Genomic DNA, 19,888 nt, shown 5'->3' on the forward strand with positions numbered 1-19,888 from the left:
AGTGACAGCGCTCCTTTGTCAGTTGCATCTTGTTCCCATGTTCACACAATTTTCAGTCCGTTCAATATAAAAGTCATTAAGATAGTCTTTGCCGCTATTCTAATGGCATAATAATGTAACTTCTGTTGCTGTCACTGATCTATATAGATAACATTTATACAGATCCGTGTGTGCTGTTCACGGTCAGGGACTATTTTTTTTTCCGGCAGAAGGAAAGCTTTTAGTGATTGTTTGTTGATTTTTTATTATTATTTTTTTTTTCATGAAAGTTGCATTGATTATGTATTTTGGCTTTAATATTTGTATTGTGTGGTAACAGTTTTATAATGCCCCATGTCGTGCCTAACAACGCCCCTTAGCTGTTATAAATTCGCTGTAAACCATGGATTCTTGGTGCTTATTGCTTTCATTTTTAATCTTTAAATCTTTCCACTATACCAGAAAGGTTTCATGGATGTTAAAGGTTCTTCATGGAGCCATAGGTGCCAATAAAGGACATTTATTCTTACAGGGTGTCCGCGGGGTTTTAAAAAGTGATAAATCAAAATTGTCAAATTTAAGGCCATTAAAAGTGTTAAATGTGGTCTCAGAGGTATTATTTTTTTCCAAATTAAGTATTATTTTTCCAGACTATCAGGTGTCCTATTCTGATTGAAATTCTATCTGCGTTCGCGTTAGTTCGTTTAAATATGGGCTTTAGCATATCTGGGCACATAATCAAAGATCTTTCGTCTCCGTCTTAACGTATGTTTGATGCTGACGTCATATTCAGTGATCGTTCGGCATCATCTCAGAACGCGCGCGCTCAACAGAAGGGGCTGGCTTACAGTTTATTTTAGACTTGCTTCTAAAGACATATCTTCAACGACTATCCTCATAAGAGCAATCTTAAATGATTTATATAAAGTCTAAAATGAACAAAAAGAGTTGAGAGAATGAGGCACGATCCACAGACAGTATATAAACAGTGAGATCCGCGTGTCTGCCTGATCTTAAAGGGACAGCAGCCGATAAAGGCTTCCTGTCAGGGAACAGAGAAAATGACTCGCTGCTTTTGACTAAATAACTTTTGTACCTTTAATAAGGATTAACTATTTAATTTATAGTTTATGCAGTGCAAACTGCATATAACTTTGATAACTTTATTCAATTTCTGTATATTTCCTAACTGTTAAGACAGGAAGGGCAGGAGTAAACATGACATTTATTATGGGTTTATGTTAGCATTGTTTTAAGTTTACTTAAATTAAAAACTTTTATATTTTTGAAGCTTAATAATAATTGTAAAAATAAAATAAAAATCAGTAGCTGTATTAATATCAGGCTACTGGCCTTCATTCATAAAAAGATGCCATTTAAACAAGTATTTAAAATATAATGTCTTTATGTTGTTTCTACATTAATTTGATTAACTGTGAAATTATTATATTAAAAAATATATTAAAAACGTACAAAAACATTTATTTTTTATTGCAATTAATTGTGATTAATCACAGAAAAAAATGTGTGATTAATCTAGTTAATGTTTTTAATCGATTGACAAGCACTAGTTTTTAGTATTTTGTAAAATTCAACAACTTATCACAGTTATAGAAATGTAAAATTTTGCTCAGGTTTTGTTGTTGGAAAAAAAAAATGAAATAATTTAATTGCCAATTATTAATTGAGATCAAATGTGTATGCAGTAATGCTTCTCCTTAACCAACCTTTGTGAATGTTGAGATGCATTTTACTCTGAATGATAACTTATGACAGATTTCCTCCTGGTGTCGATTCTAAATCTATTCTTTAGTGTATGTTATATATGTCAAAATCTGTGTAAATAATAGAAAGGTCGCTGATTAACACTTGCAATTCAGTGTCGTGATGGTTTTAAAAAATATTCTGAAGGTAGTAAAAAAGGTATTAAAAAGTAGTAAATTTAACTTAAGGATTGCTGTATATACCCTGTCTTAAGAGTTAATGAAAAATTTGGGTTCTTTTGTCGTTCTATAAGAAACTGTAAATGGTTCTTGAAGTTGACTTGATGATTCTTTGGAGCTGAAAACATTCTGATATTACTCTATTCCCCCAGTTTCACTTAAAGGGATATTTCACCGAAAAATAAACGTATCTCATAATTTATCACCCTCAAGTCATCTTAGGTGTATGTGGCTTTCCTCTTTCAGCCAAATCAGAATCATATTAAAAAATATCCAGGCTCTTCCAAGCTTTAAAATGGGAGTGAATGGAGCCTTGCATTTTGAAGCCCAAAAAAGTGCATCCATCCATCATAAAACTATAATCACTGGCTACAATAATTGGCTACAATAATTAATCCCGATGCATGATATATAGATGAACACGGAAGTGCAGAGGACAGAGCAAAACAAAACATCGGTCACAAATGTTTTGAGAATTTTTTAGAGAATTTCTAAAAGAGAAATGTCGGATTGGTTTGAGTTTCTTGTTTGAACCACAAGAGGCATCTGCTCTCACCTACGCTTACGATACTCTTAAATCATGCGTCAGGTCAGAGGTCATAGCCCGACTCGCAATCGGCCGTTAATGGAACTATAAACTGATTATAGTTTATAGTTATAAATATGCATTTTTCTTACAAATAAATGCATGTCTTCACTTCAGAAGGCCTTTATTGACCTCCTGGAGCTGTGTGGAACACTTTTATGATGGATGGATGCTCTTCTTTGGGCTTTAAAAAAAAATGGTACAATTCACTCCCATTATAAAGCTGGTAAGAGTCAGGATAATGTTTAATATGACTCTGATTGTGTTAATTGAACATTTTGGGTGATAATGGGATAATTTAACATTTTGGGTGATCTAACCCTTTAAATCTAGTCCCAGACTAAAATGCATATTTGAGCTGTTTTAACTGAAAGCTTGAACTGCTTATCTTAAAATATGTCAGTGCCATAGTTTTGTCTCAAGATGCACAGCAGTAATGTTTTTTTCCTAAGGCACTTTTATAAAAGCTTCTTAAATGTCCTAATTGAACTAAGGCCTAATCTAAGTCTAGGTTCTTCAGCTCAAATACATTATTAGTTCCTGGAAACATCCATTAACTGAGGATGTTGAAACCCTCCTGGGTTCTTCGAAGCTCTGTTGAACTTTTAAAATGTTCTGTATTTGTCTCCTTGCAAGTTTGTACTGATCCTCACTGTCTTTATTCTTTCATTAGTGCTTGAATTAGTTTTGATAGAATCATGTAATCTTCTTCCTCTTTATTGTTAGAAACTGACCATTAACTGGACTGGTTTGACCAACCTGCTGGACATTCCAGGGCTCAAGTCAGTTTCAGTCACTACACGCTCAATATCATTTTATTCAACATCGATATCTGTTTCTTTTTTTGAATCTCTTTCACACTTTCTGTCCCTGTTTCTGTTTCTCAGTGTGATGACAGACAGTATGATCATGGACGCGATTGCATCGTTCCTGGTGTTGCCCAATCGTCTCACTGTTCCTCTAGTGGCAGACCTGCATGTGGCACAGTTGAGGAGCCCGCTGCCCAGGGTAACACACACACACACACACAAACACGTACCTTATACACTTTGGAATCAACATACAATGAGGAAAACACTCAAATACATGATACTTTGGTTTTTGCAGTTTAAATTTACTCTACAGTTAAAGTTTGGGCTCAGTTAATGTTAAAGAAGTCTCCAAAACTGCATTTATTTTATCAAAAAAAAGTAAAAACTGAAATATGAGAAACTGAGATTTAAAAAAAACTGTTATGAATACATTTTAAAATGTAATTTATTGTGTGTAACGGTTAAAATTAGGGTCATGGTTCGGTATGTGCTGTGTTCAGGGAAAATATAAACAGTGTTTATTTAAATCAAGTGCACATAGCGTGCCTTGTTGGCTGGTGCTATTCGTACTAGCTCCTCCTAACAATGCCTGGTTGGGCCAAACAAGATTTTTAAAAATTGTGCGTATCTCAACGTTTTCAGTGGTGCAGTCAGTAAAGCGTAAGGCTAAAGGATCTAGGTTTTGACGCAAGGTTCGAAACTTTTGCCAAGCACGCTCTTCTCCATTTTCGGATCACATATCACATGGGAAAGGCATTTAATTTAAAAATAATTAAGAACATTTTCTAAAAGTGGAAATAGTGTTTAATACTAATAAAAGCATTTATTGGGTAAGGTTAGGGTTCGGTGTAGGGAGGGCTTTTATAGTCCCATTAAGGCGGCATCCATTTAATAATTAATAATTTTAATAAATATAATAATTTACACTGTTATTTTTGCATCATTTTAATGTACAAAAATACTGAGGTGCAAGTAGTTTGTATCTGTCAAAATAAAGTATAAATTGCATGTAATTACTATTTACACATATTGCAAAGTACTGCTGCTTTTACATGGTGTAACTAGAATATATCACCATTTTCAGTTAGTGTAAATAGCATCTATCGAAATAGCCACTGCCAAATATAAATATGAGTATTCATTTCGGATAACACTTCATTTTAAGGTGGCATAGTTACATGTTACTACATGTACTTACCATAGTAATAACAGTAAATGAAGCATAATTACATGCAACTGACCCTCATCCAAACCAAACCAAAGTATAACCTCAAAAAAAATCTAAAACCTTACTGACTCTAAACTTTTGAGAGGTAGTGTGTAAATAACACTTCAGATGTGTCTTCTGCACCACTGATGCTGTGTAATTTAAAATATTCTTCCACAGTTTTAGCTTACAAGTATCTAAAGCATCACTTTCCTTAAAACATAATGATCCCATGTCATTTGTTATTTTTATTTAGCAGTACTGAACTGCATTCTTTCATATCTTTTCATTACTTTATCTCTTCGAGGGTGTTGTGCGTATTCACCTGCTGGAGGCCGACAGTCTGGCTGCGAAGGATAACTATGTGGCGGGCGTTTCTGACCCGTACGCCCTGCTCCGAGTCGGGCCGCAAACCTTCAAATCCCGGCATCTGGACAACACACTCAATCCCAAATGGGGTGAAATGTATGAGGTGGGTGTTAAAATGACAGCACATCATAATATCAACAAAAGAAGCAACTCTTTCAAGACTGATTTGAGCTTTTAAGTTTTGTATAAGCCACCGTAATATTGATGTGTGATGTAAATGTGATGAAGTCATATGTGTCTGTGTGTGTTCAAATGTCGAACCATTTACGCCACATTTTGTCAGTGGTTACCCATACTGTTAATGTTGGTGTGTCTTTGGTGTTTCATGCATGTGTGTGTGTGTGTGTGTATGTCTGTCTGTCTGTCAGGTCATCGTTCACGAAGTGCCTGGTCAGGAGCTAGAGGTGGAAGTGTTTGATAAAGATACTGACAAAGATGATTTCCTGGGCAGGTACCATATCACTGCTTTTCATCTCCTCTCATTTATTCTTTCAAAGGAGTCATATCTTCAGTGTTTTAACATTATAAGCGAATAATGCTTATAATGTTAGTCAAGGTTTCTTGCACTAAAAACGATTTACATTGAGGAAATCTTGTTTTTTTAAAGTGTTTAAACTCTTTTATTCCAGAGGTTTCTGAAAAATGTACTTTTTCGTATATCTGTTCCAGATATTCTGAACATTAGATATAGTGTCATACCATAAGCTATCATTACCATAAACTCATGATTTGTGTTTTTATTGTTTGCTGATCTCTATTCTCATCCTTGTGTTGATTCTCTTTCACTTACGTTCAGGACAAAATTAGACTTGGGAATTGTGAAGAAATCCAAAATAGTCGATGAGGTGAGCAAAGATTTATTAGTTAATATTCCAGTTGTGTGTGTGTGTGTGTGCGCGCGTGTGTGAGAGAGAGATTTATGAGGACACTAATTTGTAATGGCAAGGGTTATTACACTGGTATTACAAGGTAAATGTGGTTTATGAGGCATTTCTTATATAATTGTCACGACTGAATGCTTGAGGCTTATTTGTCCATCAAGGCATTCTGCAGTCAAATATTTGAATAATGTAAAGCTTTATTATTCTGATTTCCTCTTAGCTTCATATCCCTCGTAGTATTATCAGTAACTAACTATTCTCAGTATTTGCTATAAAGCTGAAATGGCTTTATATAGTTCTGTCATGAAACTTTAGATAGTGTAGGCTGATGGGTCCTTGGGTTAGTTCACCCAAAAATTTAAATGATCCCATGATTTTCTCACCCTCAAGCCATCTAAGGTGTATATCAGTTTCTTCTTTCAGCCAAACACAATTGGAGTTATATTAAAAATATCCCGGCTCTTCCAAGCTTTTGGGAATGAATAGAGCCTGAGGTTTTCAAGCTCCAAAAAGTGCATCATAAAAGTTGTGCATAATCCAAAATATTCCCCTGACAAGGTGATCTTCACCCAATTCAGTTTTGTATCACTCTATAGGGATTTATTTTGCAATTAATGACTAGCTTATTTATTGAACATTGGTGTATTTTACCTTGTATTTGATTATGCCAGTCTTTTAGCATTTTGCACTGGTGTTTATTTGCTGTTTCAATGTCCCCTTCTTAGTGGTTCACTTTGAAGGACACCACTACAGGACGGGTTCACCTCAGACTGGAATGGCTGAAACTAGAAGCCGACACAGGAAGACTGGAAGAGGTCTTGCAACACCGTACACACACAGAACACAGGGGTTTTCTTGGGAATGGGCGTGCTATGTTTTCCACACGTGCAAACAGTGTTCATCTACTCCACCTTTTAACAAAACCCAGGAATCTTTAAATGAGATAAAAAGCTTACTTTACACACTTGACAAACAGAGCAATGGCAAACAGGATTTCTTACAGTTGTTTCTCTATGCCCTACTTTGCCATACATTTTTCTCTCTCTTTCTCTCAGGTTCTGAAGAGAAATGAAAGTGTGGTGAGTAAAACAGCAAAGCCACCCTCAGCAGCCGTAATGGTGGTGTATTTGGACAAGGCTGAGGCACTTCCTGTGAGTAATACTCTCATATCCTCTTCCTGCTGCACTCTTTGTTCTAACACACACACACACACACAAACGCATGTTGGGTTTTCATGTTTTATGGGCACATTCCATAGACTGGGTGTAACTGTACACAGAAGTCTTGGTTTGATACGCACCTCAATTTTAGGGTGCGTTCACACTTGTCATGTTTGGTTGGATTAAAACGAACCCTGGTGCGGTTGCTCGTTTAGTGCGGTTCATTTGAACATATGTGAACGCTGCCAGCGGACCGAGAGCGCTAAAAAGATGAGTCTCGGTCCGCTTCCAGACGAACTCTGGTGCGGTTCGATTGATATATGAACGCAACACGGACCAAAGACATGTAAACGGACCAAAACCCGGACGTAATGTCACAAGATGCGACGCATAGTCAGCTGATTTGACGACACGGAAAGATCGGTGTATACAAAATGAGTAACTTTAACGTTAGAGGGCAAACGTGGAGCAAGGAGGAGGTGCCTCATCAATACTTGATCAAACGAGCATGTTTGGAAAATGCTAGAAAAACGCACAAAAAGCAAACCTGGTTCTTCTTATCAAAGGACCTGTTGCCCATTAGTTGGTACAGACGACAGAACGGCCGTCTCTTTTCTGCACATTGGAGGAAATCCTGCTGCAGTTTTGAATGTTTTGAAAATTTTATGAGGTCTTCATGAGTTCTCAGCTGGTAAAAATAATGCCACATGTACACGCATAAAATTATCGCGTTTAATCAGCACACAGCATTTTTTTGAATGTTTGGAAAGCAGCTCCTACGTCATATAAGCCGACAAATCAGGTTGTTAACCGTCTCCCTGTGCCTTTGGTTCGGTAACTTTAGGTTCGCTGTTAAAAATGCCCGTGTGAACGCTTAGCGGACCTGGACTATATGTTTTGTTTTTTTGGTCCGGACCAAATGAACCAAACTAACCGAACTACAAGTGTGAACACACCCTTAGTGTCACGGTTTGATACGATTTTGGTACAATTGGAGAAATTGTCACATTTTAGTTTAGGGTCCAATTAAAAGGGTCATTGAATATGTTTCCCTTTTTTAAACTTTAGTTAGTGTGTAATGTTCATGTTTGAGCATAAACAACATCTGAAAAGTTATGGCGCTCAAACAGAAATCGCTTTTTAAGGACTACAGCAAACGGCTGGTTGGGACTACAACAAGCTTCTTCATGGGTTAGTGACATCACTAAACCTACATTTTAGAAAGGGGCAGGGAGCAGCAGCTTATTTGCATTTAAAGGGACACACAAAAACGATGCATTTTTTTACTTACCCTCAAAAAGTGACAATTTATACATGCTATAAAAATGATCTGTTGAGTGTTTTGAGCTTAAACTTTACGTACACAGTGGGGAAATCAGAGACGTATTTTACATCTTGTAAAAATGGGCATAAAGGCCCCCTTTAACTATTAACTATGACTTTTGCCTCAATAAACCCTAATAGCTGCTTTATTAATAATTATATTATAATTTATCATAAGTAAGGTAGTTGTTAAACTTAGGTATTGGGCAAGGGATGTTGTAGAAAATGTTCCTTTGAGCTAATTTGCTACAGATGTAGAATATGATCATACAAAATAAGGCATTAATATGTGCTTTATAAGTACTAATAAAAAGCCAATATCCCAGTAAAATGCTTGCTAATAAGCAACTAGTTAATAGTGAGAATTTAAGAAATAAGAAGAATATCAAATACACAGTAAAACAGTAATATTGTGTAATTGTCACAAGTGTGGGCTAGTAAACACAAGCACAACAAAGAAGGCAGGGGTAAATCAATACAGGCTGTAATATTCCAGAGATAAGCATCCACAACCAAGGCTTGACGTAATACCCGAGCATGAAAAACAACCGTGCATGAACTTAAATAGGGGCAGTAAGGAGACGTGCACCGTTGAACACAAGGGGTAATCAAATTAACATCCATGACCATGTCAAAATAATGTGTGAGTGTCACAGGAATATTATTGCAATTTAAAACAGCTGTTTTTTATTGTAATATCATTTAAAATGTCATTTATTCCTGTGATTCAAAGCTACATTTTCAGCATCATTACTCCAGTATTCGGTGTCTCATGATCCTTCAGCAAATCCTATGAGGATTTGCTGAAACATTTCTGATGATTAATAAATGTTGATTATGCTGAATATTTTTTTGGACACTAATATTTTTTTAAAGGATTCTTTGCTGAATAGAAAGTCCAAAAGATCAGCATTTATTTGAAATATAAATATTTTGTAACATGTCACTTTTTATCAATTTAATGCAATCCTTGCTCTACAAATGCAATCATTTTCTCCCCCTAAAAAAAACTTTCAACCCCCAAACTTTTGAACGGTAGTGTATGTGGGTCAGGTTTTGCTGCCTGAAATCAGCCTAATGTGGACTCGAGCCAACAATCCCTACAATGTAAATGGCTTAATAAACATACCAAATAATGTCTCAATCAACATCAAAAAATGCAAGAATGTTTCAGTGAGGGTTAAATTAAAACATTAGCTCAGTTTAAAAACAGTAGAAGTCAATGGAAAGTCCCACCCTGGTAGAAAAAACAAGCAAACGTGTGTGTGTGTGTGTGTAGATGCTTCTGGTTACCCACAACCTGCCGTTTCCCTTTTGTGTTTGGCAGCAGACTGGCTGCCGCCCACTCTGAAGAAGAGTAAAAGCAGGACTCTAGCCATATAGAGAAACTATTAAATGTAACACTAGATATATCTTATTCAGCTCATGAGAGAGCACTCTGTGAAAGCTCTCGCACCGTTTCCCGCATCTAGAATATTTTACCAGAAGTGCAATGCCAAAAGAGTTCACTTAGAGGTACACACTGATACTTAAAACTTTTGAAACATGTACACACTTGCATCAAGTCAATATCCCAGCGTGCTTAAGCTTACAGTGCTGCGGTTCAGAGGATTTTAAAGGAATGCCCTGACTTCACTGTGAGTTAGGCTCTACCGTTGATCATAGATAATATAGATTCCTCCTCAAGCAAAAATTGTGTTTACAGTAATGCACTTACTGTAAGTCTCTGTCATTACAAGGAAAAGGCTGCATCTGAAGTAACGTACTGCATTTGACAAAGAATCTACTTCTTGGACATCAATAAAGTGCATTCAATCAAGTATGCATACCTGTAGTACGAATACAATCTTGACGTACTTATGATGGCTTTCTATTCATTAAAGAAAAATTGTGATTTCCACAAAAAATATTAAGCTATGGAAGCTTGTTTTTACCATGGAATAAAAAAAAAATCATTTTTTTTTGTGAGTTTGCCGTGTTTCAGACTGTATAACTCGCATTTCCAAATGTATAACTCATGTTTTTTTTTCTTTGTGTGAGTTGTAAAGTCAGGACTGTGACCATATAAGCTCAGAATTCAGAATTTTAAGATAAAAAGTTGCAATTACCTTTTTGTTTTTTTACTCTGTGGTGTAAACGTGCTTCCATATTAGGCAGCACAACTGTTTTCAATATTGTTAATAATCATAAATGTTTCTTGGGCAGCAAATCTTCACATTAGATTTCTGAAGGATCATGTGACACTGAAGACTGGAGTAATGATGCTGAAAATTCAGCTTGGATCGCAGGAATAAAATATATTTAAATAGAATACACTGCTTTTAAATTGGAATAAAATTACTGTATTATTGATCAAATAAATGCAGCCTTGGTGAGTGTTCGATTATTTTTTTTAATCCTTTAAACAGCAGTGCGTCATAATTGTCTACTAACCTAATTTATAAATAGTTCAGTTTTTTATTAGTTTAAACTGGAAACCTAATCATATTGGTGACAAAATGGTAATGAACTATCATTCATATGCTATTTATATGTTTGTTTTTAAGTGTGTTTGTACCCGTTTCTCTATTTTTAGATGAAAAAAGGGAAAAAGGATCCCAATCCGATTGCTCAAGTCTCAGTGCAGGATGTTACTCATGACAGCCGGGTAAGAGGCACACGTTGCAAATATTGCAGATGGTACCTCTTGTGCTGACCAAACGTTCCCATATGACCTGCTCTTCTCACTCACTTATTTCCCTTCTTAGATTTGCTGGAATACCGTGAACCCCCAGTGGGAGGACGCGTTCACTTTCTTCATCAGAGATCCAAGCACACAGAACATTAGTGTACAGGTATGCTAACATCATCTGCCCTGTTTACTCCCGGTATCAACTAGGGCTGTGCACATTATCCAAGCAGCAACCTCCCCCAGTTTCTCTTGAAGCCTTACTTCAACTTAAACTGCAATTTATTGAAGGGAGCAGAATCTCTTTGAGCCCCATGTTAAAATGAAAAAACTTTACAGCAAAAAAAAAACATTTTTACAGCCTGGTACAAATTGTCGATTTGGTGTATATGGCAAATTTTGCCCTTCATGACAACTGTGAAGGGGGTGCATTTTTTTTTAATAATTAATTTGTTTACATTATTATAAAGCCTTAAATTGACAGGTGGATTGTCAGTTGTCTGCTGTCTGTTAGTCATCACGCTCCACCCACAGCCATGTCCCGCCTCTTTGCCCATTTTCCGGGAGTGATGTGCGGTGACATGCTGCCAAGATGGCGACGGCCGACTTCGAGGCTTCAAAACTGCTCTGCAGAATGTATGGATGACATCGTGGACACTACGTCCATATTTTTTATAGTCTATGAATTACTCGTATTTCAAATTCGATTTCAATTTTGGCTTCCAACGATAATGAAAACAAGATATTCGAGGTAAAACGATTATTGTACCACTTCTGCATTCCATCCAGTGCACCATATTTTCCTTCACAGTGGTATGCTGCTTTCGTTCATCCTACTTTAGAAGGAGAACTTTAAACATTGCAAAACTAAACCTCCAAATAATTGAGTGTTTACTATCAAGCATGTCATGCAGTTTACCAATAGTAGACTGCATTCAGCATAGCATTACATCAGTGTTATTAAAGCAAAAGAGATCCAGACGGCCTCCTGTGCGCTCTGAGATGGGCTTCAGATACACGGCTATACGCTTAAACAGCCTACACACAAATATGTTGAAATGCCGTTTTGGTCAGTATCCTCTTAAACACAGTCGGTTACGTCTTAAGTGAATGTAAACACTGAGAAAAAGTGAGTGTGTATCAGTATATTGGATCTGTGCGTTAGCTCTTAAAGTGACAGCAGCCTAATAAATTATCTGCACTCATTAATGTTAATCACACAACAAAAGACAAAGAGAAAATCACACTGCTCTTGAATGAATAAACTGTAGTTTCAGTAAGGATTAGTCTATGTTTAATGTATACAAAAGTGTTATTTTACATTTGATTATTCTGTTGTAGGCTATTATTTATGTGAATACCTGAAAAACCTAAAGCACTATTTATTTAATTTTCATTTTTGTTCTGTTGTATGTTTTGTCTTTTTTGTTCTGTTGAAGGTTTTTTTGTTATTTGTTTATTTGTTCGTATTGTATGGCTGTCTGTCAACTTGGATTACATTGCAGCACTGTTATTTTTGCTATAATTGAGCAGGCCTAGTATGAACATATACAAGCTCCCAATACAGGTGTAAACAGGGTTCAGATGTGAAGTCTTCCAGGATTGTTCTGGTTGACATTTATGTTAAGCCATTTTTCCACTGACGCGCTCTCTTTTTCAGGTGAAGGATAATGACCGTGTTCAGGTTTTGGGAAGTCTGTCCATTCCTGTTTCCCAGCTTCTCTCGAGTCCAGAGCTGACTTTGGATCAGTGGTTTAATCTTGAGAATTCTGGCTCCGACAGCCGCATCCACATCAACACAGTTCTCAGGGTAACTTCATCTGACACACTCTACCATAAAATGTATGATTTATGATTGCACCAGCTTCCATATTTAATGCAAATATTTTATTCTCAATTCTCAGAAAGTAACAGTTTTGTTTTCTTGAACAAATGAGATGGAGATATTCAAATTTGTACACAAGTTAATTTCACAACTTTCTTTGGAAACAAGGTTTGTGTTGATGTAATTTCCTGCAGGTTCTCTGGATGGATGAAGCCGCTGTTACTTCCTCCCTCCTCTCCAGTGACCCTCTTTCGAGAAGCTCTGCCTCACGTCCACAGAAGACGACGCCCCATTCCAGCTTCGCTACTGAGGTGTGCGGATCTCATCTATTAATGCTGCTATGCTATTAATATTTAATATTATTAGCCACACAAGTACAATATGTTCTTGACACAACATTCTTTGATGGTCCGATCGTTTATATCCAACCCCTGAAATCAAAGTAAAATGATCTGCTCGTTGTTCCTGCAGGGGGTGCTGCGGATCCACCTCGTGGAGGCTCAGAATCTGGTTGCAAAGGACAACATGATGGGTGGGATGGTGAAGGGGAAGAGCGACCCGTATGTCAAGATACAAATTGGAGGAGAAACCTTTAAAAGTCAAGTGATCAAGGAGAACCTCAACCCCACCTGGAATGAGATGTATGAGGTGGGAATAAGAGAACATGTATTTATAAATCAAATCTTGACTGAATCAATCCTGAATGACCTGCTGCCATTCTTCTACACTAAACTACCGTATTTTCCGGACTGTAAGTCGCACTTTTTTTTCATAGTTTGGCTGGTCCTGTGACTTATATATTAAATTTAATTCATACTGACTGACAAGAATAAACATATAGCCGCGAGAGGGCGCTCTATGCTGCTCCTGTAGCCTACCCCTGAAAAAAAAAACTGAAAACAGAAAAAAAAACTGAAATATTAACTGAAAGACAACAACTTAGAAAGACTGAACACAAACAAAATGCCCCCATAAAGAAAATCTTATTCTGCAAATTACAAACTGCAGGTAGTAAAATATGCAGCGGAGAACGATTCACACAGCGTTTGTCTCGCGCGGCTGAGCCTCTCCTGACAGAGCTCAAGCGTCTGTGGACTCGTTCCTTCAGCTCTGGCCATCTTGCTTACAGTCCGCCATTAGCTTTCTTTGTTTTCTTCATTACAGTTAAAGTAACCTCTGCTTTTTGCCAGTCCCTCACAAGTTTCTCACTCACTTCAAACTTTCTTCTGCTCGATTATGCACAGCGAGTGGTTGCAAGCGGGTGCACGCATTCGCGCGCGGCTCCTGCTCTGCTTCTGCCCTAATGTGACTTATAGTCGAGTGTGACTTATGTGTGTTTTTCCTCTTCATGACGCATTTTTTGACTGATGCGACTTATAGTCCGGAAAATACGGTATATATATTTTTTCTTATTCTTTATGAATAGAAAGTTCAGAATTTGTTTTAATAATATTAGAAATTGAAATTTTTTATTTTCTATATATTTTTTAAAATTATACATTTCTTTACTTTTGATCAATTTAATGCATCCTTTCTGAATAAAAGTATTCATTTTCTTCTTTCAAAACACAAGAAATTGTTCCAAACATCTGAATGACAGTGATCTGAGCCACAATTTAAAATTATCCTCCTTGAATCATTTTTCATTGGACTGCTAAAAGACGTCTTGTATAAATTTTTATTTAAAAAAAAATATTATTGTTTATAACTAAAATGATTTCTGGATACCACTTATTAGAATTAAATATGCATATCTATATGTAATTGAATTAAGAACGTAAAGGTCCCGTTCTTCGCGTGTTTTCGAAGCTTTGATTATGTTTACAGTGTGCAATATAACATGAGTTCATGTTTTGCGTGTAAAAAAACAGTATTTTTCACACAATTTACTTATCTGTACAGCGCTGTTTCCTCTGTCCTAAAAACGGCCTGATGATTTCCTTGTCCTATGAAGTTCTTCCTTCAGAAACACGTAACGAGTTCTGATTGGGCCAGCGCTTCCCGTGTTGTGATTGGACAGCAGCTTAGCGCACTTTGCCCGGAAAGGTCCCGCCTCTTATCATAACGGGGAGATGCAAGCGCTAAATGCGCGCTCTTCTCCACGTGGGAGAGCAACGAGACCACGCCCCCTATTTTGTGTGTTCTTGTGGGCGGAGGGTTAGTCAACAAACGGTTCTAGTGACGTCGTTACATCCCTGCACTTCCTGCTGTAGTCCAAACCAGCCGTTCGCTGTAGGCTTTGAAAGGGAACTTCTGTTAAATAAAATATCTCTCTTGGCATTGAACTTTGAGCTTTATAATTTTACAGGTATTATTTATGCTCTAACAGCAACATTTCACACTAACTAAAGTTTGAAAGATGGAATCGCGAAGAACGGGACCTTTAATGTGGTCATACAACAACATGACATGTTTATTGTTGTATATTGTTTCACATTCTATTTTTATGTATGTACTGCAAATGATGAAGTATGCTAGTCTTTGGCTTTTTCTTTATTTAAGCTGCAACTGATTGTTTGGCACTATGACGATAAGTGTTTTAACCTGGCATTTCTCACTGTTATTTTGAAGGTGGTTTTGACTCAGCTTCCTGGTCAGGATTTGACGTTGGAAATTTTTGATAAGGACATGGACATGAAAGATGACTTTATGGGCAGGTAAGAAGGCTGCTGTCAATATAATCCAGAATAACTCTTAAGCATTGTTTAGTTTTAGCATCATTTGAGGCATATATTGTTTTTCCTTGTAGGCTGAAGATGAATCTGAGTGACATAATCAGCTCTCAATACATTAATGAGGTTGAGTATATGAGAATATGTGCATCAGTAATATATATATATATGATAAAGATACTCATACATATATCCTCTTGTGACTGTGTTTGTGTGGCAGTGGTTTACTCTGAGCGATGTGAAGCGTGGCCGTGTTCATCTCGCTCTGGAATGGCTTCCCACTTTAACACAACCAGAGAAACTACAGCAGGTGGGCAGAAGCGCCTCTTATCCTCCACCAATCTCTGTCTGTGCTGAAAATACACTGATGAAACGTAACTGGTTAACCGGGTGCTTTATTCGTCAGGTGTTGCTGTACCAATCAAAGTGCTCATACGCGAATAAGACCGTGCCGACTGCCGCTCTTCTGTTTGTGTATGTGGAGCGCGCACATGAGCTTCCTGTGAGTATGACACAAATTACATCTCTTAAATAGATCTCTTTAAGTCTCTTTTCCTAGAGAGCAGTGTTAATTTTATTCATAGTCTTTTGACTAAAATGGCATTTAGTCATATTTTAGTCCTCTGAATTGTTTTTAGTTTTAATCTACTTTAGATTTAGTTGACTAAAACTAGACTAAGTTGACTAAAGTCTAAGGAGTTTAGTTCAATTTAAAGCATTACATAACCGACTGTTACTTGAATACATGTCAACTGACATTTCGACATGATTGTGTTTTTGACCGTTCAAGCACAAATACATGAAAGGGCCCAATTTACTTTTCTTTTTTTTTTATATCTATATAGTTTTTATAATTTTGTATTTCTGTTTTAGTAACTATACCAGGTTAAGCTAAAGCTTCAAATAAGTTTTTTATTTATTTCAGTTAACATTTATTTAATTTCAACTAATGAATATTGTTTAATGGTTTTAGTTAACTATTATAACCCTGATACTTTATTGAATATGTCAAATACTCTTCTTAGTGTTTCCTCCTGACTATGAATTAAATGGGAATTAAATTAAATACAGTTTATTGTGTAACCAAAAACTTATAAATAATGTGTTATGATAATATTCCTTAAATTTGAATGATTTTTGGCAAATACACTTGAATAATTTGACATTTTTCCACCCTGTTTCTCATCCGCCGACAGGAAGCGGTCTTCAGACTTCAGTGTATATGATTGGCTAACATCATTGCCTATATGAATTAATTAAAAAGATCAAGGAAAATTTGCTCTTTCATGTCACGGCCCCTTTAAAGTCCCTAAACTTTGAACGTTTGTTTTAGAAGGATTCTAATGCAAAGTTGCTGCATTTACCCACAGTGTCTTCTGTGTTCTCTGTGTTTAGTTGAAGAAGAGTGGAAAGGAACCTAAAGTTGGAGCTGAGCTGATTTTGAGAAGAACTTCTCATAAAACCACAGTGAGAAACTGCTTTTACACTCAGACTGTTGAATTGTTTGGTCGATGACATGTGGCTAAAAACATTTTTCCTTTACTTGTGATGTAGGTCTTTGAGCGCAGCAGCTCTCCCAAATGGGACGAGGCATTTCACTTTCTGGTTCGAGATCCTTTGAATGAAAACCTTGTTGTAAAGGTTAGAACTCACAAACAGCATTTGTATGCACTATCAGACTTCCAACCACCTTATAACCTCCCTTTTTCTCACCAGTTGTCCCACAATTGGGATTTCTCTCTGGGATCTGTGGTGATTCCCATCAAAGAGCTCCTCTCTGAACCCGATCTGCTGCTGGACCAGTGGCTCGATCTGGATGGAGCGTCACCTCAGAGTCAGATTCTGCTCAGAGCTCAACTCAAGGTAAAACACACACATGCATATTCCATCTTCAGTAAGACTGATCAGAATACAGTAAAAACTATTACTGTGAAGTAGGGATGCCACAATACTCAATATAATATTAAACTGTTCAGTACGGCATTCACGGTTCAATACACGCTGGTGAATTGCATTTATTTCCTATCATAAGCCTATCAAACACGTGATTACTGGAGTCGTACTGCGCTAATACTGTCAAATAGTGTTGCACGATATACCGGTACTAGAAAAGTATTGCGATACCCTGCTCTTACAAACGGTACGATATGGACTTTTATTAGTACCGGTACTTTAAGGAGGACAGCGCCTATATGAGCTGTGTTTCTTAAATTGCGTGGATGTGCGACAGCAGGTGTCAGGACGTGTGTACAGAGCTCTGCTTCAGCCGTTCACTAAACATTAAAGGGGGGGTGAAATGCTGTTTCATGCATACTGATCTTTTTCCACTGTTAAAGACTTGTAATCCCATACTAAACATGGACAAAGTTTCAAAAGTTAAGGTGGACGTTTGATGGGAGTATTTCTTTGTCAAAAATACTACTTCCGGTTAGTCATAAGTTTCGGCAAGTTTTTTGCGATCATGCGTCCCCTTTAACGTTAATGGGGGCGGAATTTCCTTGTATGGGCCTCAATTCTACCGGAAGAGCGTGAGAGAGAGAGAGGGAGGGAGAGAGCGAAAGCAACAGCCTACGCCCATCAAAGCGCTGGCTCGTAGGCTGCGCTGCACAGGTGATGTGCACAATTAACAATGACATCAAAAAGTGCGTTTTTGGTTGCCAGACCAAGACAGTCCTGCACAGATTCCCCAAAAACCCCGCGTTAAGGCAACAGTGGATGGAATTTGCTTTTCCGGATCAGCAACTGAGTTGCGCGAATGTTTATATCTGTTCGCTGCATTTCGGTGCCGACTGTTTCATAAACAAGGCCCAGCTTGACGCCGGATTTTCCCGATCGCCTAATGCTGAAGGATGGAGCAGTCCCAACGATAAAGGTCCCAACGTTAGAACCGCGGGCGGTGAGTTAGACTGCTTCAAATGTCTGTGTTTTTGCCTATGCTCATCAAGTAGCCCAAACATGATCACGTATAGTTACTATATATATTACTATATATAGAAATTGATCAATGGAGCATGCGATGTGTAGTGCGTGTACATTTGTTTAGCTGGCCACTATATGTGTAACTTTATGTTTGTGTATTGTAAAAGCACTCCAAACAACAATACACAAAGAGTGGGGAAATATGTTGGACTAAATAAGCGCGCTTCTTCATTCAAATGCGCTACTATTCCGTGTCTTTCTATGTAAACACTAACTTAGCCTGCCGTGCAAAACCAGTCCGCTTAATAACGTTACAATTGTCTACACAAACCACGCGTAAACACACACACACACACACGTGCACAACTGCACTTCATGTACACCTTCAAAGACAAAAATACGACGATATAATTCAAGTATAAATATGTAAATAACACAAGCCGCTAAGCATATTATATAGTTAGTGTATAACTTGTACCACATAGAGACGTCCTGCTCTAGTCGTTTTTGCTGCTGCTCCTGTTCAACTGCAGCCTCTGGGTCTGATTCCGGATCATAGATGTATGGCTGTATCTGATTAAAAGCCATATTTTTATTTTGAATAAAGTTTTTTTCCCGCTGTTAGGGATGACACAGCTTTACGACGCACTCGACTCAACACAATAGCAGCAGCTGGCACACGTCATTATTTAGCTCCGCTCACACGATACGCCCCCACCCGCTCGGCTTTTTTCGGAAAGACTCGGAACAGCGCATCTTTCTTATATAATTATTAAAAAAATAAAGACTTTGCGGAGATATGCAGGATGCAATGCTACTCTATAGGTACTCAAGATTGACATGACACTGACTGAAACTGAAAAGAAGAGAAGAGTTGAATATAGGCGCAGTGCATGATAAAGAAAGCACCAGAAATATGCGGCACGGGACGTGCTCGTGCTGCCGGACTCTGACCTGAAGCGCGCGCTCACGGCTTTCAGACAACAAACATGCGATCGCCATTAAGTTCTTTTGCGGATTATTATTTGGGTTTGAATGGTCAAACATATGTAAAAACGCACGGTCTGGGGAGCATTCAGGTAAACACAGTCGGATATGTCTTTGGTGAACGTGTAGAGCTGAGGTAATTAGATCCGTACAGGTCTTAATACAGACATTCTGTGTGGTTAATGTCAAACACCAAAGAAAAATAGAAAACCACCACATGGTTGGCCATATAACTAAATATATATTTATTAAGAATCAGTTTGTTAAATTATAGAGTGAAGACTATGAAAGCAGTTTTATATTTGATTATTTAATTTCTTTCTTGACTTGCTGTTAAATAGACCTAATGAAGCTGAAAAATAAAGCTCTGTTTTTGTCATATTGTTTGTAATTTGCGTTTTTTGATTATTTTTAAAACAAACAAAGATACAATTAAAAATCTATATTATAATTATAAAATTACACTTAAAAAAACTTAAACTTAAATTACTGGTATCATGATATAAGATTTTGGTCATCCTAACCTGTTGAGAAGTGAAAGGTTAGTGAATGATAAT

The 19,888-nt window shown here is 37.2% G+C and overlaps 1 protein-coding gene across 4 annotated transcripts in view; it reads left to right on the plus strand.

Moving 5' to 3' along the window:
• esyt1b (extended synaptotagmin-like protein 1b) overlaps positions 1-19,888 on the plus strand; it is a 56,745-nt gene that overhangs the window by 13,577 nt on the left and 23,280 nt on the right. For 3 of the 4 annotated variants that reach the window (XM_067460429.1, XM_067460430.1, XM_067460428.1), the window contains 19 exons: positions 3,235-3,290; positions 3,396-3,516; positions 4,835-4,999; positions 5,265-5,347; positions 5,693-5,741; positions 6,503-6,592; positions 6,833-6,928; positions 10,836-10,907; positions 11,008-11,094; positions 12,589-12,738; positions 12,948-13,064; positions 13,225-13,401; positions 15,325-15,410; positions 15,503-15,551; positions 15,646-15,735; positions 15,832-15,927; positions 16,821-16,892; positions 16,980-17,066; positions 17,142-17,288. In XM_067460429.1, coding sequence (XP_067316530.1) covers positions 3,235-3,290; positions 3,396-3,516; positions 4,835-4,999; positions 5,265-5,347; positions 5,693-5,741; positions 6,503-6,592; positions 6,833-6,928; positions 10,836-10,907; positions 11,008-11,094; positions 12,589-12,738; positions 12,948-13,064; positions 13,225-13,401; positions 15,325-15,410; positions 15,503-15,551; positions 15,646-15,735; positions 15,832-15,927; positions 16,821-16,892; positions 16,980-17,066; positions 17,142-17,288 — 1,890 coding nt within the window. Of the gene's footprint in view, positions 1-3,234; positions 3,291-3,395; positions 3,517-4,834; positions 5,000-5,264; positions 5,348-5,692; positions 5,742-6,502; positions 6,593-6,832; positions 6,929-10,835; positions 10,908-11,007; positions 11,095-12,588; positions 12,739-12,947; positions 13,065-13,224; positions 13,402-15,324; positions 15,411-15,502; positions 15,552-15,645; positions 15,736-15,831; positions 15,928-16,820; positions 16,893-16,979; positions 17,067-17,141; positions 17,289-19,888 lie in introns of those variants that run through there. The other variant, XM_067460431.1, reaches the window with a different exon arrangement.

This window comes from Pseudorasbora parva, chromosome 12 (genome assembly GCF_024679245.1).
Source record: "Pseudorasbora parva isolate DD20220531a chromosome 12, ASM2467924v1, whole genome shotgun sequence".
Classification (NCBI taxonomy): Eukaryota; Metazoa; Chordata; class Actinopteri; order Cypriniformes; family Gobionidae; genus Pseudorasbora; species Pseudorasbora parva.